The 23,827-nt window shown below is 37.2% G+C and overlaps 2 protein-coding genes across 7 annotated transcripts in view; one reads left to right on the top strand and one right to left on the bottom strand.

The window, feature by feature from the left end:
- The window catches only part of ftz-f1 (ftz transcription factor 1), a 96,709-nt gene extending 87,506 nt beyond the window's left edge, over positions 1–9,203 (top strand). For 2 of the 5 annotated variants that reach the window (XM_074096908.1, XM_074096905.1), the window contains 6 exons: positions 2,098–2,356; positions 2,521–2,621; positions 2,747–2,889; positions 3,051–3,110; positions 5,062–5,111; positions 9,113–9,202. In XM_074096908.1, the coding sequence (XP_073953009.1) occupies positions 2,098–2,356; positions 2,521–2,621; positions 2,747–2,889; positions 3,051–3,110; positions 5,062–5,110 (612 nt within the window). In that variant the 3' untranslated portion in view covers position 5,111; positions 9,113–9,202. Of the gene's footprint in view, positions 1–2,097; positions 2,357–2,520; positions 2,622–2,746; positions 2,890–3,050; positions 3,111–5,061; positions 5,112–9,112 lie in introns of all 5 variants that reach the window. The other 3 variants (XM_074096914.1, XM_074096921.1, XM_074096927.1) reach the window with 3 other exon arrangements.
- An 8,022-nt stretch (positions 9,204–17,225) lies between these two features.
- The window catches only part of scu (hydroxysteroid 17-beta dehydrogenase 10), a 32,853-nt gene continuing 26,251 nt past the window's right edge, over positions 17,226–23,827 (bottom strand). For both annotated transcript variants that reach the window (XM_074096861.1, XM_074096869.1), the window contains 5 exons: positions 22,609–22,773; positions 21,929–22,093; positions 21,024–21,152; positions 20,567–20,675; positions 17,226–17,591 (listed from right to left, as the gene is read on the bottom strand). In XM_074096861.1, the coding sequence (XP_073952962.1) occupies positions 17,401–17,591; positions 20,567–20,675; positions 21,024–21,152; positions 21,929–22,093; positions 22,609–22,773 (759 nt within the window). In that variant the 3' untranslated portion in view covers positions 17,226–17,400. The remainder of the gene's footprint in view (positions 17,592–20,566; positions 20,676–21,023; positions 21,153–21,928; positions 22,094–22,608; positions 22,774–23,827) is intronic.

The raw sequence follows: 23,827 nt of genomic DNA, 5'->3' as shown, positions 1-23,827 counted from the left end.
TACCGTAACTTACGATTAGTCGGTCGCATAACAGCACGATGAACTTGGGCCGCTTGAGCGGTCGGTCGATGACGTTGTTTTTATTATTAAAGCATGCATCACATATGTCGATTCGAAATTTAAATTCTGTTGTATTTGTTTTGATATTCTGATTAAACAGTTTTTTTGTCGATAGTACGAGTATGGGTTGCATTTCAATTTATGTCTTGAAAATATCTGGGTCGGCGTGAGCAAAGGCGGGCCAGTATTATAAAGTATTGATTATAGTGGCCGTCGCAGTCCATCCTAGTGTTTGCAGCGTTTACGCGCCGTTATGACAAATAACATCGTAACTTGGCATAATATGACGGCTCGTAACCCGAATTTCACTGGATTACGTTATATGTATATGACAATGTAGGTATCTTCGTGAGGCATTCATCTCAGTCTTTGAAAACTGTGTTAATTTTTTACAAATCACAGTAAAACTGTTACTGATGAAAATGTTTTACGCGTACTTACTCCAAATCTCGAATACCAACTTACTTTATATTCTGCGTGTAGGTATTTTGTTTTGTTACTCAGTGTTGCAGGATTACAAAATGTAAGTGACGACATTTCGATGAAGCCGGAATGGCAGTTGCTTAAATTTAACGCTCTACATAACTTTATACCGTCACATTCGACATTTAGTTAGACTGGCGCTACTTCTGCCGTAGTCTGGCCATTCGGCCTACTTTTTATCGACATTATCTAACTTCAAGATATTGCTCATGTTGTACTTTGGTATTCTTCAGCTTCATTGTTTTATTGATTGATTTCTTACATGTTTTAGTTACTTATGTAATTAAGTTTTCTTTAAATGTAACACTTATTTACTTTCGGTTTCTACTTGCATCCTCCTAAGAAAACACTAAGGTCGCCCTTCAGCTACTCGTCTGGTAAAAATCTCGTGTACGGCATTGTACTCTTTTAATGGGAACATACATATATTAGAATTAGTCCAAATACCTACCTAGAAATAGGAATTTTCTCTCGTATTAAGCTAAGGTATGTTCTACCTATACCTACAGCTTAAGTTTTTTCTCATCTGACTAAAGATATGGAGTCAAAAAATCAATTAGAATAAAAACTTTTAAGTGCTTTCTACTGAAGAAGTACCTAGTTCCTTTCGATGTCTGAGTTTCGTCACGTAATGGGGCACGCGGCAACCCATGCGACTTTGACCTACTTGGCGCTGCCGAGCACAATTCAGTCAAGATGGCCGCTCCGAGGGAACACCGCGCAACTTTATAGCGACTGTTGTCTCCTTTACACCACATAATGATCAATTGTTAAAACATCTTGTAATAAGTCCATCCTGTTTTGAAATGTTAGAATTTTGTGTAAAACATTTGACTTGAAAAAATCTAAACCGAAAACTAAAAATAATAAGTACCTACATAGTAATGGTAAATCATATTTCAACCAGAAAATATCGCCTAAGAATAAAAATATTTTAAATGCAACGACAATAGTGTCGAAAGATCGATTGGAAAGATAGAATATTCTGATTTCGACGGACCGATCTCAATTCATCGCGTTGAGCAAGATACCGATGTGGCAAAAGCTACGAGCTCTAAAATTCAGTTGTAACATTTCGTAAACAGCAAATTTAACGCGCTCGCGCACCGCCTTGTGTTTTCTAATGCAATTCAATAAAATGTGGGTCACGGAACGCTGTGTGGCACGGCGGTCGCGACTTGTCGGGTACGAGTACTTTGGATAACATTATTCATTTATTATACGAAGTCGACTGCATTCGGTTGCTTTTGAGCATCACAAGAATCTCAACTACTACATAAATATGTATGTACCACCTCCTATACCCAATTATTTGCCGTTCATTTATATTCACAATTTATCATTAAAGTCTCAAACGATGTAGTACATAAAGCAACGAGGCAGTTCAAATTTAAAACTTTAAAGTGGCGTGCGTGAAATGACTAACCTTTGAATAAAATAAACTGCTTCTTTGCTTCTTCAGTTGCAAATGACGGCAAAGCGTATTTTCCCATCTCATACGTTGCAATGTTGAATGCAATGCACGTATAGCAACGCGGCTGTAACTTGTTTCAGGTTGACGACCAAATGAAGTTGCTGCAGCACTCATGGTCTGACATGCTGGTGTTGGATCACCTGCATCAGAGGATGCACAACGGCCTGCCTGACGAGACCACGCTCCACAACGGACAGAAGTTCGACCTCCTCTGCCTCGGCTTGCTGGGAGTGCCGTCGCTCGCCGACCACTTCAATGACCTACAAAACAAACTCGCGGAGCTCAAGTTCGACGTTCCCGATTACATATGTGTTAAATTCTTACTTCTGCTCAACCCAGGTCAGTATTGTACGAGACATTTTTTTCCCAAATTATTTTTTCAAGCTATCAGGCGAATGAGTTTTATTTGTCTTACTTTTGTTATTTATAATTGTTTCCCATCATTTTAATATTTGCCGTGTACATTCATTAGTCTGTCTTGAAGATTTTTCCTGAACTTTCAGAGGTGAGGGGCATCTCAAGCGCGAAATGCGTTCGTGACGGTTACCAGACTGTGCAGGCTGCACTATTAGATTACACCCTCACGTGCTATCCGACAATACAGGTGGGTCCTCGGTTATTCCATTACCTGTTTAATATTCATTAGCAATTAAACAACACAACGATTTAAAATAAAATTGAAATGAATAATAAAACGGTTTAATATAACCTATACTTGAACGGTTCCAGGATAAATTCGGCAAGCTGGTGATGGTAGTGCCTGAGATTCACGCGTTGGCGTCGCGAGGCGAGGAGCACCTTTACCAGCGGCACTGCGCGGGACAGGCGCCCACGCAGACGCTGCTCATGGAAATGCTTCACGCCAAGCGCAAGTAAGTACCCCAACATGCCCTCACACTTGTCTCCTTTACCGAACACACCCACCTCCACCCTCTATATGAATATAATTATAACCAGTTATAAATGTACTTGCAAGTATGATGTTTAAGAATATAAACAAAACATGAAAATTACATATTATGTCTCGTTCTAGGCCGAACGGAGGCGAAATGGTTAACCGGAGTGCCGAGCACACGTCGACTCTAGACCGATTGTATGTTACCCTATATCATATGAAATTATCGTAATCATATATGTATACGTACATATGTCATATTTATATATCCGTATGTATCTATCTACTCACCACAAGTCCCTCAACAGTTGCCTGCAGCATTGCACCACCATGCCGCACTGCGTTTAGAAACAATATTTGTCAACCAAGGGTATAAACAAAAAGCCCGTCATGCTATTACAAGGTTGAGCAGATTAAGTCCTAGAATAAAGAATCAGTATGATAACTTATATTTCCTGTACTTCTTTATGATTTTAACCAACGAAAACAATATTTAAATAACATGATGTTCGTAATTATCGAGTACCAGTATTCCCTATCTAATAAACTGGTAAGTTGTGATAGAGCCTGGTTGCTTGCTCTTGAATTAACAAGCGGATGGTATTTTCGGAATTTATGTGCGAAATAATATTTGAAAATATACCAAGAAACAAGCACACACTTGCGTAGAAATTCGATGGTGTGTGTGTGAAGTTTCCAATTCGCACTGGGCCCACGTGGGAACTACGGGTCAAGCCCTCTCGTTCTGATGATGATGATGAAAACAAAGCTAAAGAATACTCATAGGTCTTACCAGATCTCGAATCAAATCTCAACCATTTTAATATCATAAAAAGATAAAAAATCACTTCACTTTCAGTTTCAGATTAGCGTTTTTTTCTGCGCGTATTCGCTCATTTTTGGCATACGCACCTACACGCGCGCTACATTAAATCAAACACGCGTAAATGTAACTTATAAAACGCTTCTGAAACCGCCTATAACCACAATTTCACAATTAGGGGTTGTGACCCAGGTGGATCTAGTGAACTGAACATGCATTTCTTTAAATTAAAAAATCTGCCCAACATTGTAAGTCATGTACTCTTTCATAACGATCTTAAGTAAATTTTATTCTACTTTTCCGAATTATATAAGACATTAATTGTTTCTACAGCCATTTGATGTTGCAATTTTTTAACCAAATAATTTATTTATTTTATTTCAAATCAATGTGTTGGTTTTGGTTCATTATAAAACTAGTATTTAGTTATATCTATGGCAGTACCTCCTGCTTACTACATAATTATTATAATAAATAAAATATATTTAAACATGGTTAACTACTAAGTGCTATTTAAGGTGTACGATTAATTTGTTTACAAAAAATAGATATATATAACTTTTTTTTTTATTCGTAAATGCCTTGTTTTTTCTTATTTTTAATTGTATGTTTTCTGTTAATTTCAATATCCGAACTCGAGGGGCCAAAATTGATGTGCGGGATCCGAAAAAAGCACTCAAAATACTATCTAACGACATTTCCATTTAAGTATTCTATGCAATTAAAATGTATAATAATAAAAGTGATTTAAGTTTCCTGCTCAAGTTAATACAGCTACACTTTCATTTCACACGTATTTCTCAAAGCAGAAATTCGTGCATACAAATATACTTGTTTCATTCAATCGTAGTCAAATAATACTTAAAACCTGACCCATACGTATTATTCAAATTGTCCAAGAAAGATCCGTCTGTTTTAGCTAGAAACAAAACTAATCATAGTAGGTACCTTTAACTTTAAAGAAAAAATTATAGTGAGTTGAGTAAGCGATAATATGCGTTACCCTGAAAGACATCGACATGGTATGGACTAAATGCTGCCTTGACTTGGCAGTACTTTCAACAGGTTTCTTGAATTAATAAATACAATTTTTCTTATAATGTCGCGGCTACGTACGGGCTTCTGTAAATTAAACTTAACTGTACAACAATCATTTTATTGAAAAAAAAAAAGTTTAGCTCGCCGGATGGAATTACTCGGAAACTGAAGCAACTTGGCAGGGAATAACATTATTGGCACGAAGTAATTTTACGCATAACATGCCCATTAAAATATCGGTATGATATGATATGGCCTGCTTAATAGTGATCTGTTGCTCTGTGTCAGGTGCGGTTTCCTGCCAAGCGACACGATTGAGCCGCATTCGCCCATCTAGAGTAAGCATCTTACGTTGTTACCAACCACGCACAAAATATTTGCACGTTTATAAACAACTGTTACCTATACGGGTGTTTGGTATCAAATTTTCCGTACACCGCTTTCACGAATAAAATTTTAATAATAATAAAATATATACAAATTTAATGTTAAAGGACCTCGCACGGAATAAATAAGGAAAAAACTAAAGTAATAAAAATAATGGTTCGTATTGATTTAAAAAACACCCAGCCTCCTGCGGCCCAAGTCAAAATTTTTGATTTATGAACATCAAACTTTAATCATTTAAATATGATAGAGTTCGATGTTCAAATTACAATAAGTCCTTTATAAAGGACTCTGGGCGGTAGCAGGTTGAAACATCCCTTTGCTATGCAAGACGAGTGGAAAGAAAGTACTTCGAAGAATGATGGTATAAAATTTTACTCAAAATATTTTTAATTTATTTTTTAATAAGAGTGGAAATAAAAAATAACAACGTGAATAAATCTGAACGCGTCTTTAAATTGTTGTTTTTTACATTCTCCATTATTTTTAATTTAACAACTATGTTACTAGAAGATAAACAATCCGAACATTGGCACTTTCGATTTATATCATTATCATAATAATACAATAAGTGCGTATGTTTTTTTTTATTTGGTTGATTTGGTCACACAGGCGTGGCAAGTGATTTCAAAAAAATCTTTGAACGTGGTGCTAATAACGACTTGGAAATAAAGGTTTTTTTTAAACTAAATATCAACTATAATATACTCAGCGGCAAAAAAAATTGGACTACTCTACATACAAAATTACCTACAAGTACAAACATTTGAGGGCCAAATACCGACCGACCGAGTTACCTTATTCAACAGTATGTATGAAATAAAAACAATAACATATTTCAATTACATTCATTGACAAGTCTAGAAGATTGTCTAAGTATAAATAAGGAGGTCCAGTCCCATTGCTGAATTAACTTCTTAAAATAACCAGGCACAGTGTGACAATATATTTTTTTTGAGTCTCCAATTGAAATGTGATTAATTAGATAGCCATCAATTATTAAGTAGGGAAAATTGGCCCATGTATACCAATGGCATGTCATATCATACAGGTAAATACACGAAGGGCACTAAAATCTCAAATTATTTATTAGAAACTTGCTTACAAAACTTAACAAATTAGAATTTATACTTCAGATCAGAACTAGGCCTAGTCAGTAGGAACTATGGTAGTGAATACATAATATGTCAATAATATGATACTATAATAAATAACACAGAAAGCACAATAAAGGTTTATAAACAATATTTAAGTTGAAGCGCTACATTAAATAGTTTCTTATTATAGTTTAATAGTTTTTATATTTTACTTTTATTTGTTCCTTTAATAAAATTATAACTAAGCGAAAACTTCGTGCATCTTTTTTCCTTACATAATTTTTGTATCAAATTTACCTTTACTATTAAATACATACAGAGTTTTTCTTATTAATTTAATCGGTAATAGTAGATTGTTCAACAATGGGTTAAACAAGTTATAATGATGTATCCAACTTAAATATAAAAAAAAATACTTTAATCTCTAGAGAATAAAAAGGAGCTTTAGTCCCGATATGCAGAGACTAAAGTAACATTTTAAGAGCATGAGAAGTGAAAAGATTTTTGATAAATATTTTAGTAAAACTTGTCTTATTATTAGGTCACATAAAAAAAATAAGTGTTTACATACCTACAATAAAAAAATACATGTTGAATCTTTATAAATATTTCTACGGAATCAATATCTATAAAAACCAATTTGGTCGAACTTTTTTATATACATTCTGTGCGGAGTCCTTTACAGTTTGTTCATTTTACGGCACTCACAGTTAAGTGTACTTAGTACGCGATGCGATCCACATTTTAGATAATTGCATAAAAATATAGACAATATAATTGGCTTTTGCCTGCTTAATGTAATGGTGATGGGAGATTGTGCATCTGCTAAAGGTCTCTACCCGCTACCCCGTATCATACCGTGACCGTAATAGGAACGGTCACGCGAATAAGAACGTGTGACACGGTGTAGTGGCTAGGGACCTCAAGGGTGACAGTTAAGGGGTATGAATTTCAAGTATTTTATAATAATAATAACGTCCAACCGCTGTGAGTATTTATGGAAAACTTTCTCCATAAAAAGTCACATTAAAATTAAAACTAGACATGGGTTGAATTGTCTCTGTAGTAGTCAGTATATGTAAGACGCTTTATACTGGTTTAGGGGGTAAATTATCGTTGCCGTGATGCCATCGAAATGAATAACCTCGTAGTCGAGATGTATCTTGATACAGAATGTTCGGCCTCTACGCATACCGAATACCCTCCCCTCGAGTCTTGTCAGTATTCTATCCTGTTTTAAATGTTATTACTTACCGGCTATTTGATATGGGAGTGCATCCCAGACCAACACCGTATCAACTGAAAATAATACACCATTTTAATTTAGACTTAAATCAATTTTTTGGAAGGTAAATTAAAATGATGTATTATTTTGAGTAGATGCGGTGTTGGTCTGGGAGTGCGAATATTATGAAAGTACACATCTAAAAATTCAGTAAAAAAAAATGACAGTTTGTGATTATGTGTCTACTTGCGTGTGTGTGTGTGTGTGTTTGTATGTGTTTTCGTTACTCTAGAATAGATTTGGATGAACTCTGTATGTAAATAAATAGCTTGATCTCTAGAATAACAAATAAGCTACTTTTTGTCTCGATATTCCCACGGGATGAAATCCAAAAAGCCCTAAATCCTTAATCGGTAGTGTAGAAACATGATTTCACGAGTTTTCTCCATACTATGTATACGAGGAACAGGATGTTATTTTTGGGATTTAAGTAAAAACCCGGTTTTTCAACGCCATTACTGGATCTAATGACTTAAACTTGTGGAGCCGCGATCAAAAACTAGTAACTTGCACGGCGTGATAACAGTATTCAAAGCAAAGTAAACGTGCTTAATAAATAATTTTGATAGAATCAAAAATTACGATATTTATACTTAGACAACCGTTGGGTGAGAGAAGTCCTCGAGTGGCGACCGCAAATCGGCGTTCAAGGGGGGAGGCCTTTGTTCAGCAGTGGAGATCTTCCGGCTGATGATGATAATACTTAGACAAAAAATAATAAATACTATTGACTTAATTTAGTACAATTTAAATAGAAAGGCTCGGCGGTAGCTTGACAAATTTGAAATGTTATTTTCTGTATAGCCCAAACTTTCAAAAGATATGTCTGAAATTTGAGAATATCAAAGACGCCGACACATTGTACATTTACAAAGGCAGCGCAATCTAATTGCAATTGGGATTGTTATTACATTTATTGTTCTGATATTTAACTAGCTTTGTCCTGCTGCTTCGCACCCGTGGAAGAAAAACAAAATGACTGGTTCTTTATCCCATGGGAATTTTGAAATATCCTTTTTTTTTTCTTAGTCCAACTCTATTCAAGTCTCTAGCTCCAGTGGTTTATGCTGCTTTGTCTGCCTGACAGTCAGTCAGTCAGACACCATTACTTCATTATAAGTACTGATTATGTAAAATCTATAACAACATCAGACAGTGCTTACATCTGAATTTAAATAAAGTAGGAGGTCAGGGTATTATCAATAGCAATTTGCTCTCTTAACTATTTGAAGACAATCATGATAAAAAAATGATGCATTTCGTTTTAATACATGGTCGGTCTTGATTCTTCTTAGTATTGTCGAGACTTATAATCTTAAATATTGACATAGTCTGGCTAGAATATTGGAACCTTTCTGAAAATTCCATAATCCAGTGCCTTTCCTAGTTTGCCACCCCTCACAAACATAATTCGTAATAAATTTTCCTATTCATGCATAAAATATTTTCAAGCTTATTTATAATATCCTGTAGCCTATATACATATAGCGAATATTGCTGAAATTCGATTTTAATAAAACAATATTCTTGATACGATGAAGAAAAACATTTTGGCGATTTCTGTTTCCAGATCTTGAAGTCCCAGTGAAGGGTAAACTTATGACCGAAGACGCGCCAAGCGCACCCGACACCACATCAGACATAACGTTATTCAACAAACTTTACTTATTAAATTAGCTTTAGTTTGTAACTTGGTGTGTGATTAAATAAGTTATTGCGCCGAGCGCCGGCCGGGCGGTGCAGCGCGTGCCTAGTCCGAATACATAAAACAAATATTTATCTACCTAAACATACTTGCAGAAATATTTATTTAACAGTATGTCGTGTTCATTCAAAAGAGAGTAAAGCCAATCAGAAAAATGTATGTTCGATCATATTGTAAAAACGCTAGTTCGCGAGCCAAGCCTGACGTGACTTGCAGCTTTTTTAAAATTGTTTAAAAATGTTAGGTTTTATAATGGTAAGAATTTGCCGGCCTAATTCAATATATATTTTTCATTAAATTGTGCAATTATTCCCAATCGTATACTATCAACCGCAATTTTACTACTTTATTCAAATGCTAATCTTAATTTTCGTCACATTAAGCTGCTGTTCAATATAATAACTAGTTCATTCAATAAAAAAGCCATGTGAAAACATATAAAGAAGACAATTTAGATAAGTTTTTGAATGAATATCCTTATTTTGCAGGCTTGGCTTTAAGAACATTTTTCGAATATATTTTTTTATTGTAGAAACATTTTATTACCTGTAGTTCTTTCCATTTTGTTGCTTAGTGCTGAGAAATATTACATACATATTTTAGGAAAGCGTCTGTGATTATAAACGAAGAAAATTGATGAAAAACCGTTTTAATGTTAGTTGAAAAATATGTATAATTATTGTTAGTTTTATTATGGTAATTATGTGTAATATTAGGTTCGCGTTAATCGCGCGCTATTGCAAGCGATGCTCGCCTTTTAATTGGCTTTTCTTAGGCATATTGTAAATACACCATTCTTCTTTTGTTTTTGGAAATGTTGAGGCACTTAAGAATTTAGTAATCAGTGTTCCGCGGTAATCGTTGTACGTCGTACGCGCACGCGGCTGGCGGTCCGATGGCTGCTTGTACACATTGACTATTTTAGATTTTATTAAAGTTGACATGTGAAGAAATGAATTTCTATTATACTAAGACCAAATGTGCGGAATTAAATTCATGTTCAAAACTAACATTAATCTTGAGATGTTTATCTATGTTGTATTATAAAATCAAATTATGTTTATCGGCCATACCAGTACAAATAATAATCTTTGTTAAAACTAACATTTACAGTGAGTAATATACCTACTTATACTATTATAAATTATGTAAATTAACCCTCGACGTACCTACTTGGAAGAAGCCTTAAAAATCATAGATTTTTAAAAGATAATATGGGTACTAGCGTCTACTGGCCCTTGGCCAAGGAAAATTATGTATTTTTATAAAAAATATTGTTCTTTAATAACATATAAAATATGTTAAAATGAAAGTACATTATTTCGTATTTTTCTAACATTATAGTAGTGTACGTATTGAAATTAAATGATCAAGCTGTAAGTGAAAATGGTTATAATATTATAAATATTGTTATCACTGTGTATTATATGTATAGGGTACCCCCGCGCTGCAACGATCTTTTGGGATCTTTTAGTTTTGTAACATAGTTAGGGCAGCGCGGCGGCCCCACGCGGGGCGCACTCTGTGGTGGAATTTCATTTTTATATCGTGTACCTAGTTTGGATGATTTAATTAATCGAAAATGTGATTGACGGTATATTGTAAGTAAATGTTAATATTATTAATTAAATACATATAGCATAGTGTCACTGCACCAAGTGCGAAGGTAGGCCGCATCAACGATTGTAGATTTTAAAACGTTGGGTGATGTTGTTTTCATTTTATTTTTATTTGCGGCTCTTGTATAAAATATGGCACCGTGTTTTAAATCTTTAATACCGTCCAGTGAACACTAAATTTATTGACATGACATGTTTTAGAGATTTATTTGAGTAGTGATAGTGTCTTAATCAGGATTTAACCAGTTGTACTAAAAGGATTAAAAGGAACTCTTTGCGTAATCTGAACCCGCAACTTGACACCTATTTTTGAATACGTTTGATATCAGCTGTGCTGTGCTGTGCTGTGTGCTGTAAAAATCAAGTTAGCAACATTACTAAATGAGATAATAACAAAACAGAGTAAGAACAAAATTATCTTAATGGTCAATTAAAAAAAACATAGACTAAAAAAAACATAAAAATAAAAACAAACAACATTAAAACAAACAAAAAAAAACAGACTATATAGTACCAACCATATCGTGACGCTGTAGTGTCACGCTGCCGGTCTCACTTCTTAGCAAGTTACAAAAAGTACAGTAACGACCAGATCGAGACGCTGTAGTGTCGCGCTGCCGGGCCCGCTGAGCATGTTACAGAAAGTGTTGCAACTTAACGACCAGATCGTGACGCGGTAGTGTCGCGCTGCCGGGCCCGCTGAGCATGTTACAGAAAGTGTTGCAACTTAACGACCAGATCGTGACGCGGTAGTGTCGCGCTGCCGGGCCCGCTGAGCATGTTACAGAAATTGTTGCAACTTAACGACCAGATCGTGACGCGGTAGTGTCGCGCTGCCGGGCCCGCTGAGCATGTTACAGAAAGTGTTGCAACTTAACGACCAGATCGTGACGCGGTAGTGTCGCGCTGCCGGGCCCGCTGAGCATGTTACAGAAAGTGTTGCAACTTAACGACCAGATCGTGACGCGGTAGTGTCGCGCTGCCGGGCCCGCTGAGCATGTTACAGAAATTGTTGCAACTTAACGACCAGATCGTGACGCGGTAGTGTCGCGCTGCCGGGCCCGCTGAGCATGTTACAGAAAGTGTTGCAACATAACGACCAGATCGTGACGCGGTAGTGTCGCGCTGCCGGGCCCGCTGAGCATGTTACAGAAAGTGTTGCAACTTAACGACCAGATCGTGACGCTGTAGTGTCGCGCTGCCGGGCCCGCTGAGCATGTTACAGAAAGTGTTGCAACGACCAGATCGTGACGCTGTAGTGTCACACTGCTGGGCCCTCTGAGCAAGTCTGCTTAGTAGGTATAACTGAGATGAGCGGTCAACAATTTTAATTATATCAAATGAATTACCTTCAATCCCCAGTTGGGTCGAGGTCACTATGACGACAAAGTGAAATGAATAGGTTCATCATCTAGGACTGCTATCCAATTACAGCAAACGAAGCTATTGACTTATTATTAGCATCATTTATTCAAATTAAAAAAAAAAACAAATTTACACATCCAACTTTGTTCTTTTTTGTGTGTTCTTTGTTAGTTTGTCAATAAACTACAAATATAATTCTATGTACTTCCAAAATTGCACAGCTATTTGAATAAGGATAATTAAACTTAAGAGGGCCATGACAAAAAGCCGTGTGCTTTAAATGGTGGTCAACTCGATAGCCAATAAACAGTCACAGATTGCGAAACAAGCCTAGACAGAGACGACAAGAGGCACTTGCGTTTGTTTGAAAATAGTTTACTTGGAGTGAGAGGTAGCGCACGTCGGACACCAGCAAGCTGTCCTAAACAATAGTTGTGGAACGTAACTGCGGTTAATGAGGGCTATCGCGTATGAATTCGCCACTAGAGGCGCTGGTGTAGCGTGAGGTCTCCGAAATGTCAAATCTCATAGTTTTTGGGTGAGCTACGCGGGTTTATTTATAATTAGAATAATTTTGTGAATATTTCGCAATATCTGAAATTAATTATGGCAAATATGCGTTCCGGGGCAGTGAATGTCTATGTTTTGAGACAGTTTTGTCTTTCGGAAACCTTTGTCCTCCCTTTTTTCCGAACAAAACGGGGACTATGCAACACTGTGCCACGCTCGATATTTTTATGGTACGGTTTTAAGGTGTATTAAATATGATTTTAATCTAAACTTTGTTTTCACGCCCGTAATAACAGACTTTGAAAGCCATACTTAAAAACCTCACGCAACAGTGCGTCATCTAGTGAGACAAAAAACGATAGCCCTCATTAAGTAATACTTACGATCTTGATTCCTAACAATTTCGTTGCTAAAAAAGTGAACAAACGTATTTATAAGCAAGAAGTTTATTATGACGTCAAGTTCCTTTTGAATCCGATAAAATAGCTGGAAGTTTATGACTAAGGTATGCGTGCGGTACTCCACTAAAATAAAGATTTTTAATTTTTTGAGTCACTGCTTACATACCATTAGTTAGCGACTTTTCTATGAAACAAAACAGTTACCACCAATTGTTTTTAAATATTAGAGTAACAGTTGAACTGACAGTACGAAGGGTAGTACCTGCTTTAAATAAAAAAAGAAGTTCCTTCTAATGTTGTAGAAATTTAATATCAATAAAAACCATTAACCGCTTTAGCTAAACAGTGCGGATAAAATGGCTTTATCGTGTTTATTATAACATTTTGCCATACTCCTTTAACAGAAACTCCCGCAGTCTAGACTAGGTACCTCCGATTTAGAGAATATATTGCGAATTAGTACACTGCTTATCTGTTAGTTATTTTACTACTTGTAGTTTTTTTACCAGTTCTCTTATTAGCCACTTTTCAATGATGAATGTTTTCTATAACTAGCATTATATTTAATTATATTTTGAAAGATGCTCGTTGTGTCGGTAGTTAAAGAATTTGCAGCTCCACATCGTAGACGCAAGGGCAAAATTGATCTGTGATGATATGACATAGTACATTAGGCTGTGCGGGTCTTGGTCGTCTCGCGAGGCACAGCGCAGGTTGGCTGGCTCGTGCCGTGCATCACAACAAATATTGCGATTACTTATTCAGATTCCCTTTTTTGTGCTACAATTTTTGATTCCTTTTATTAGCTCTATGTAATTCATTTTACCAAACGTGTTACCATTTTATACAGTATTTATACGTGATTGTGTATACTATAATTTTATCATAATTATGACAGTATTAATATTTTGCATGATGTTTTGTTCGTACACTTGAACATACATATATAAGGAATCGAGCATTGTTGCCTCGTGAAATAATGACTGGCGTTAAATATGAAATGCAATGCGATTTGAAACTCTAAAACGTCCGTATAAATATCGGCAGCAAAACTGTACGTAGGGTATATATGTTGATATGAGACCATCTAACTGAACAATAAAATCACGTAATTCATCTTAACGTATTTTTCAGTAAAAGCCACGAAATAACCTGCGCAGCAGAGTGCAACGCGGTTTTATTGTCTTGTGACCTGACATCTTTAATGATCTAGTTAATCCTTTGTGTTGTCTAATGTTAGGTACAAAGATTAAATTGTCGTTAAAATTTTGTTTACCTAAATTTAAGCACACATAATACCTATTGAACAAACATTGGGGTGTCCAGACTGAACTCCCCAGCAACGTCCTAGCACTAGCAGGTCGTGTCGTCAAGTAGGACCGTTTTGAGACACGAGTGATGATTATGTAACTACAATGAAATAATAATATCAGATTTCTACTCGCACCATAATCTTACGATCTACCACAAAAGTTAATAAAACTGAAATAGAAATAGTTTTAATTGCACACGTGCGTTCATTAATTTCTTAATAAATTACCGACGAAACTAGAGAAATACGCGCCGTCGTGAGACACAAGATAACGTAGTACATACATAGTTAGTTTCTGTAAAGGTCCAAGTGCAAGGTTACAGAGTGGTGTGCCATTAGTTAAGTAATCGTACAGGGTTCGCAACAGCCGGCCGGGAGCGCCTCGCCTCCCTTCCTTTACAAGTACAATACTTCAGTTTTCTCTCGATGCAACAACTAATGTAGACAATAAACGGTTCAACAATAAGGTGCCAGTGTTCATAAATGAAGTTTAGCTTCGGTTAGTCAGTTTAATCGCTATTATTATTATTGTTTTCTGTCATCAGCTTATTTTTTATTTTTAAAATCATTAAATATTGGGTAAGAGTTAATATTAATATACACATAAACACCTACTATTTACTTTTAATGTTAGGTTGTAACATATAGATTAATTAAAATTGTATTTTAGTGTCAGTGTAAGGAATATCTATATTTATGAATAAATATTAAGTATTTTAAAATATACACAATGTGTGTTACATATAACTGTACATTTTGAGTTCAACTAATGTCTAAGTAACAGTTTGGGCTGTGCGCGTCCGTGTTCCCACGCGGCGGGGCGCGCGGGCTGTTCCTTCGCTCAGATTCGCTCGGCTACCTTCTCGGACGGACGGCGGCGGCGGCGTCGGCGTCCGGGGGGAGGGGGTAGCTCAATTACTCAATCCAGTCGCTCGGCAAGTCTAGAGGTGACAGACCGGTGAGTTGTGGTTTTCAGGTCTCTAATCGAATTCTAGCACCACCACATACAAAGACCGACTGAATTGATTAATTCATCTATACGCGTATGCGTCGCACACATTCCAAAATAACGCTAATGGTAACGCTAAAAGAGGCGATACGATTTGTAAGTTAACCACTTTGTTGTTCATTAACGATAAGTTAGATTTAATCTCAGTCGATGTGTTGTTTAACTTTAAACTGTGTATAGTATTCTCTCGGTTAAGTTTTTGTGAAGGCGTGAATTTGAGCGAATCAACATGCTTGGAGCCGCGAGGGTTCATATTAGCTGGTAAGTCTTAAGTACCTAAGCGGTTATTTCTGTTGCACCTAACTTTATTTGGCGAGCCGTGTTAGTTCTATTTCATTTATCTTGTAAATATAGTTAGGTCAAAGTAAACAGTTTCATTCAATCTACAAGGTTATAGTTGATTCTCATAAATGGGGCTGAAGAATACCAATGCAATTCGCATTTGCTGTTATTAAATTAAAAATCTTCTATCTGATACAATAGGGTATACGGCTATTTATGTGTTATATATTGTTGTGAAGGGCGGGGAACGCATCCCTCGCTTCCGCCGCGGCCCGTCCGCGGCTCCTTATCATATTTGTAATACTAAGTACACCCTATGTTACGCCATGAAGGCTTTGTTGTAAGGCCGTTTACATTCTAACTGAACCCATTCATTGTACCGTTGTAATCGGCAAGATAATCTTACCTACAATGCAAAACGAAGCATCACATAACATAGACATCACTATCCGCTAATCTGTATGTAGAAATAATTTTAATGAATCTGAAAAAAAAAAACAAATTACGCCATGTAAGTATCTCAAATATGACTTCAAGGCCCGCTTATAACAATACTATTTTAGTATACCTAATAAAGGAAAACAAATACAGCTTATAATATTATTTTTATTACCATCTATAGCAATTTTGTTGTAAGCTTGCCGAGATGTCGAAACCGCTAATTAGACGTTGAATTATTGCCGATAGTTATACCTACTCTCGTAGGTGCTTTACCATCTGCCACACTGTTGTCCAGCCCGGCTGTGTTTGCAGGATTTGCAGGCTAACAAAACAAATGAGTAGCTTCAACTTATTTTAAAACATAAAGTATTAGTGACATTAAGTTCAGTTAGGGTGAAGTTGCCGGCCGGTGTATAGTACTAAAGCCACGCTACACTGTGTCATTACCTCACATTACGTCTTTTATACCATTTTAAAGTAAATAAATAGTTAATGTTGTCACTAATTCTTTAAATCTATTTTAATTGTAAATTTTGTTTAGAAGTATCTAAGTTTATAACTGTAAACACGATCTATTTTTAGACGGCGACATAGATACATGCATGGCGATGTGGAAGCCGCATGAACATCGTCAGTGTATTTATTTTCCTGGTGATCGAGAAACATTGTGAGACGCACGCGCGGCGGCGGGAGCCGCGCTCGCGCCGCCGCCCGTTATTGTAGAAATAAATGATATTTTCGTTTAACCCTTGCCTTCTCATTTTTAACGCTCCTTGTTCGCTTTTATTGACTTCCCAGCTAGTGGACGATAACTCTCCGAATATTTGAAATTATTTAAGTTAGGTAATGAATAAAATTACGCGCAACACATAAGTGAAACCTGTGAAGAACTCTACTTGTAGGTCTCATGTCAGGACCTTTTTTCAGGAATGAAATTGTGGATTTGACATGGAGATATTTTTCATATTGCACTAGAAAATTTGATATTGAACATAACAAGGAAGGTAATAGGGCAACCGCTACAAATAATAAATATAAGTTACTCTTCAACAATTTTTATTTACATATTTTACATACATATTGGAATTTATGAAATTGAAACTTTGTATCAACTTAATTAGAACTAAATAAAAAATCTTAACCGTAAACTGTCAAAGTTTCCAAATAAGTTCCAAAAGTAACAGGTTTGCACATTCGCCTCTGGGGCAAGGCATTTAGGGTTGCATCCTGATGGAGCCGTCGAGGCGTATCGTCTCTCCGTTGAGCATGGGGTTGCGGATGATAGCTTCGACAAGCAGCGCGAACTCGGAGGGGCGGCCGAGGCGCGGGGGGAACGGGACCGACGCTTCCAGCTGCTTCACCGCTGGCTCCGGCAGGCTCGCCATCATCGGCGTCCTGAATAAGCCTGTCAACGTCACCGCTTTTTAAACTACAAATTTAAGCGACATTACATCACATAAACCTCCCTATTATTGTATAGCGACTGTTAGCGCCATCTAGTGAGCGAATGCGCCGACATTGAAACCAAAGATTTCGTGAGGTTCCGCTGTTCAATGAGGGCTACTTGACAGGCGACATATCGCTAGATGACGTTAGTATCGTGAGGTCCGTTTGAAGTTACGGTCTTCAATCCTAAGTTAGAAGTTAACTCGGAGTTAGAGGTTAAACCTCTGGGTTGAACATTCCAAAATTTGGGCACATAAAAATTCATAAGTGATAGTTATACCAATAAATAAACTACATTATGTTATAATTAATGTCAAATTTAATAAACTTAAAAAAAACGTATTTTAGTTAAGTGTCTGCACAGTAAGCCAATATCGAACTTTGCTACGCACGCGACTCGTAAGACTGCGCACTCTCATCGGGAAACCTTTTCGTCGCCCAGGTCCATATTTTAGCGCTCTGAGACCGATTTTACTTCTCCTTTCTTTTTTCAAAATCCTTTTCATTATACTCCAGTACTCTTCTCCACAGGCCGTAGTTTTGGACTATTTGGGAGCATAAGTATACTTTGGGTGCCACCAGAATCCCGTTTTAGTTGCACCAATCCATTACTAATTATGCTAAGCTAAATTTAGCCAAAACAGGGGTGGTGCGTCGTGTTTTCTTACACCAGGCAGCAAACGCTTCTGTAAACGCACTTTTTGATAAATATCGCCGTTTACCCCTCGTATGCGGATGCAGGGATCCGTGTAAAATTTAAAGCTATCTTTTGTATTTTTTTTCATCAGCAGATTTTGCTCTTATTGCAACAGATGAGACTAGAATCCACTACTTTTAACCCCTCCCGCATACCTACGAGGGGTTTATTGTCCAGGTGGTAATTAAACGATCGACTTTTTTTCCACATCTCGCCTCCAAAATAAGGTATTTTTTTGAGAATTTAGATCGTTTCTAGGGTCAGTGAGTCATGCCGACAAAGTGGTAAAATAAAAAAAAACGTGAAATGGGGTGATTTATTTTTCTCGACTAATCCTATAGTGTGGGCACAGGTGTGGGGTATCGCTGGACAGGTCTTTTAAAACCAAGGGGGTTGCGAAGACGGATTTTCGATTCAGTTATCTGTTTGCGAAATATTGCAAATTTTCATTAAAATCGAGGGTTCCCCCCCACCCTTCTAAAATCTAACCTGCAGGCTGGAAAGTTTTGAAAAAGTACAGGATGATAGTAATTATATCAAATTTACAAGGAAAATTATAACGGTTAAAATTGCTTGAGAATTATTAGTGTAGGTAGTTTAAGACTAAATATCAGCCTAAGGTATAAAATAGACGTAAACTTGGAAGAATTCGTACACAATACGAAATCCTTAGAAAAATATACTCAGCGGCACAAAATTTGGCCCACCCTTCATACAAAATTAACGATTCTGCATACGTTCGAGGGCCAGATTTTTTGCCGCTCAGTATATTACTTCATTTTTTCGTAATGGCTACGGAACCCTATCTTAGGCGTGTCCGACACGCTCTTGGACTGTTTTTTTAATTTACAATCTTCAGGAGCTTCTGTTCTAATTTTACTGGTATAAAAAAAACTTGCTCAGGAATTTGTTTTAAAGTTCGCTTTTATGTTTGTCTTGTCGTCCATCACAACGCATTTAAATTTCGTAAGGAATTTTTCATAAAGTTTTCGAGACCGTTTCTTTGCCGATAAGTTTGAGTCTCGATCTGGTGCGGCCTGGGCTTTTTTAAAACTTCTTAGTCCTGCCCTACGTCTCATTTTTTGAACATAGGACTGAGACATTTACAATTTTTTAGCAACATCACGAGATAACATCTTACGTATATGATTTGATGCAAAAATCTTTAAGAAACTTTCTTCCTTTTTTTGTTCTTGACTCCTTGCAACCCACCACTTCCTGGCTTTCTACCTATTTCTATTGTCAAGCGTTCACGGAACGTTTTAAATAACCGAAAAACCGTAAATTGTGGATATTTCAGTCTTTTCTACTACTTACGCTTTTCTATCTCTGTAGCTAAGCGTTGGATTTTCTACATGTTCGTGCAAGATTACGTTTGCGCCTGCGGTGTTGACGTTGTTTGCTCGACATTTTGCCAACGTAAAAATAAAAGAAGAAAGCTGTCGTCTTATTATAGGCTAGTTCTTTGTGAATAAAAAATAGTTTATAAAATTTGTATACTTATTTCCATTTTTTGCGTAAAAATAGCCATTTTTGTATGCCCATTGTTTTGGCGTATTTTTAAGTATGTTGTCGCCAAATGCGAATTATAATGTATAAAAAAAGAATACAATCATGTTTCAATAAAAGATGTTTTTGATATATGTAGTACATTGATTTCTGAACGAATTGTAAGGAGAAGGATGGCAACACTTGAGAAGGGGGAGTGAGCGGGTGGCGGACACTTGTTGATGTGATGTGAGAATTTAAATACGAAGTTATAACCAATTCATGTAAGTTGTTGTTATTACTTTAGAATAACTTCTTTACTAAGCTGACGAAAGCGGGGTTCTTTCAGTTGTTGTAAAGGACTTTAGTTATGCGAGGCATAGGGCGGCTATCGGGGAGAAGGGAGGCCGCTAAATCCCATAATTTTTTCGTCACCTTGGGAATTGATAAATAGCTGGCTGCGCGTGATCATCATTAGGATCTACGCAATGAGCAGTCAGCCTGGACGAGCGTCGAGCCATCGTGCGAAGCAGACATGTGGGTAAGTATACATATGCGACTGATTCCAGTTTCCTATCTGTAAGTACGTATATGGTAAGGTACATGAAGTATAATTTTGTGGGTCAAAAGTTATTAAACTAAGGTTGACGACATATGTACCTAGTAGTTTGGTACGTGCAAGTTTGCATTCTAAATATGTAGATGAATAGGTACTTAGTACAACTTGTGGAGAACTAGGTAAATGATACCTGGAGCAATGGTGACAACCCGTATTCCTTGCTTAGCGAGGTCTCTTGCGATGGGCAGCGTCATGCCCACGACTCCTGCCTTAGATGCCGAGTATGCCGCCTGCCCGATCTGTAATTTAAAAAAAAATACACTTCTCAAACATGCTCGGAAATGCGTTCGTTGCGTTTGAATTTATTTTTGACTGTGAGATACTTTCGGAGCCCCGCTACTAGTGGGGCTCCAATTTCCGGGCGGTTTGCCCTTCGCATCTCTTTGCAAGATAACTAACGAACCTAACCTACCTACTATCTGTATATTCAATTACTAAAACGGCAAATTGATAACTAATTACGAAACAGCGAAAAATCCTCCTTCGTAGCCAATTACGAAACCAAAATTACGAAAACGGGCCCGAAGGAGGGTTACCTATTGTTCTCATTTTTCGACATGTGGTTTGACAGTGCTGCTCGAACCGACCTGTCCGTCGAAGGCAGCAACGCTAGCGGTGTTGATGATGACGCCACGCTGCCCGTCGGCGTCGGCCGCGTTCTTGCCGATCATTCCCGCAGCGAGCCGGATCACGTTGAACGTCCCTATTAAATTCACCTGAGACAAAAAACGCGATTTTTAAAGCTATCAGATGAAAATATACAATTCTCAGTTGTCGCGTCGTTAATAGAGACATGACATATTATGCATACCCACCTATGTAATCGTACGTCGGACGGGGAACCTGGCCTCTCGCTGACGCTTATGTCATTTATGCGCGGGTGAAAGGGACGGTGCGATACGGACTTCGATTTGCGAGTTTCGTAGTAGCCCCTCTGTGCCACTCGACACGACGCGCGCACAGCACTATCATTCCCAAAACTGATTTAACGATTTTGACTTTTGATTACCCAGTGTTTTCAAGTTTAAAAACCAAGTGAACAATTAGTAGGTACCTATTTCGTAGGTACCTATATAGTAATATGACACTAAGTATTTATTTAAGTTTTATAAGTGAGCGAACGGACGCAATAATGTGCTTTAAGTTGTAAGTTACGAACCATTAAGGCGGGTCGAGTGAGTTGGAACGTGCGGGGTCATTCAGATAGGGAACGGCCTTAACTGAGCATGGACTAAGAAATTTAAACTATCAAACTTATTTTAGATTGGAACCCCATACCCCTAGCTCCTATAACGGAACGAGGGCGAAAACATGTAGGCGGATATCAATGTAGGTAGGTCAATTAAGTCCTTAATGCCAATTTCACCAATAATTAAATAGGGTGAATAATTTTTGATCAGTTGTTTAGTGGTATAATAGCTTAAATGTTAAGTATTCAGCCGCCGGTTTAATTTTTGGTGAATTCTGTAAACTTAATGTCTTAGGTAGGTACCTCAATGGTCCTCTGAAATTGTTTAAGGTCGAATGGCTGTTCCTTTTTGAAGTTGTATATCCGTTGTGCGGTGGCGACGCCGGCACAGTTAACGGCGACGTCGAGGCGGCCGAAGCGGTCGCGTGTACTCTGCAGCGCATTCTTCACGTCGGCCTCTGATGTTACCTGGAACCCAAAAGATAATGTGTTGTCACTTCAGACATCAGATATGCCCAGAGTGCCCAGTTGACCTGGTAGTACTCAAATGCCCAAATTTACCAACCACTCTTTGCTGCAGTCTATATAAAGGCCCGGCTAGGTACACGCAGCGACTTGCATTCGTAAACTATTTTTTTTTTTTATTTTGTGCAAAAATTGGCGCAGAAACTGTGTGGCGTGCGTAGCCGGACCTTTAAACAATATATGTTTCCCGGTTACTGAAGAAGCCATTGTAGGTAACCAGAAACAGTCCTAGCACGATATATAAATCCTAACGCTTTTCTTGCTTTTACCACCGAAAACTACACAATATTAGATTCAATGTCTGATGCAACTTGCTTGTTCCCTTCATGAAAATAATTTTACTAATTCGAAGTGTGAACTAATTCGAACTACTTACCTCCAAATGAGTAAATTTATTCCCCTCATTCCCCTTGATCGAAAACTAGGATCATCATCATTAAGTGTAAATAGGTACGTACGTCGACAGGCACGAAGGCAGCGTTCTCCCCGAGCTTCTTGGCAGCCTCCGCGCCTTTGCTGGAAGGCAAGTCGCAGAGGACCACGCGTCCGCCCTGCTTCAGCAGCTGCTCCGCTGTGGCCAAGCCCAGCCCGGAGGCGCCGCCTGTCACCAACCCAACTAGACCCTGCAATTGAAACGGCATAGAACCGAACATTATGATAATACAGTTTATTTAAATACAAAGTTTTTACATACAAGTATCTTAACTTCCGTGAGCCATAAAATCCGTCAGTTGAATTTAAATTCCTGGACAACGTGGTCATGTTGCATGAAGAAAATCTTGGCGGGTGTAATTTCATGATTTTACATGCGTGAAAGAATAACAAACATGCTGTGTACCTTATTGCTTTTAAAGTGATTATCAAGTCTGTAACAATATTATAATTAGTATGTACGTACACTGTACCTACGTACAATCCGTGAGCTCTTAGAAAAACGATTCTTAGATTCGTGTTGCAGAAAATGACAATTGTCTTTTTGAGTTAGTAGCAATCCATCACGCGAAGAGTGCACTCGTTGTGTTTTCATTGATTTATATAGAGCAGTTAAAACCACCACATACTTATTTATTTACTTGGTTATTTTTCGGAAATTGATTTCTGTAAATATCCAATAACGGGAAATTGTTTATACATAATGTATATCAATATTTTGTAAAGAAGCTAAAAGTTTAAAGAAAAGTGTTGATCGTAAATATTTTATTAAGGTTCAAGAGCGAGTTATAGAAGCAACGGGAATTTCGAAAATTACATTAAAAAAATATTAAACGAAAGTAGACCAAAAAAATTCATTTGAAATACCCAAGTGAAGTAGATACTAACAACCGCTCTATATACTTCCAAATAAAAGTAGTGTGTTAAGGCGGGGTGTTTTCTATTTAAATTAACGATGGAAAAATTCGAAAATGCTAATTTCGTTTTATTTGTATCATGACAAAAAGTCATATTGTATTAAAATTAGAAAAAGATAAAGAAGCGTAATATTATCACGGTAAGGTTTATTTTGTACTGATGATTATTCTTTACATGACTTTTTACGGTAACTTTGAAAAGTTTTGCAAGTTGATAACAGAACAGAAAATATCACGATCGCGTGTCATAGTCTATGTATATCCGAATCATGCTTCTAAAATTCGAAGGTTTTTTTTAAGACCTCACGGAGTATACAGTTCTTCTGGG

Source organism: Choristoneura fumiferana, chromosome Z, assembly GCF_025370935.1.
Source record: "Choristoneura fumiferana chromosome Z, NRCan_CFum_1, whole genome shotgun sequence".
In the NCBI taxonomy this organism is placed as follows: Eukaryota; Metazoa; Arthropoda; class Insecta; order Lepidoptera; family Tortricidae; genus Choristoneura; species Choristoneura fumiferana.
The sequence above is the reverse complement of the archived record's forward strand: the minus strand, read 5'-3'. Positions and strand labels throughout refer to the sequence as shown.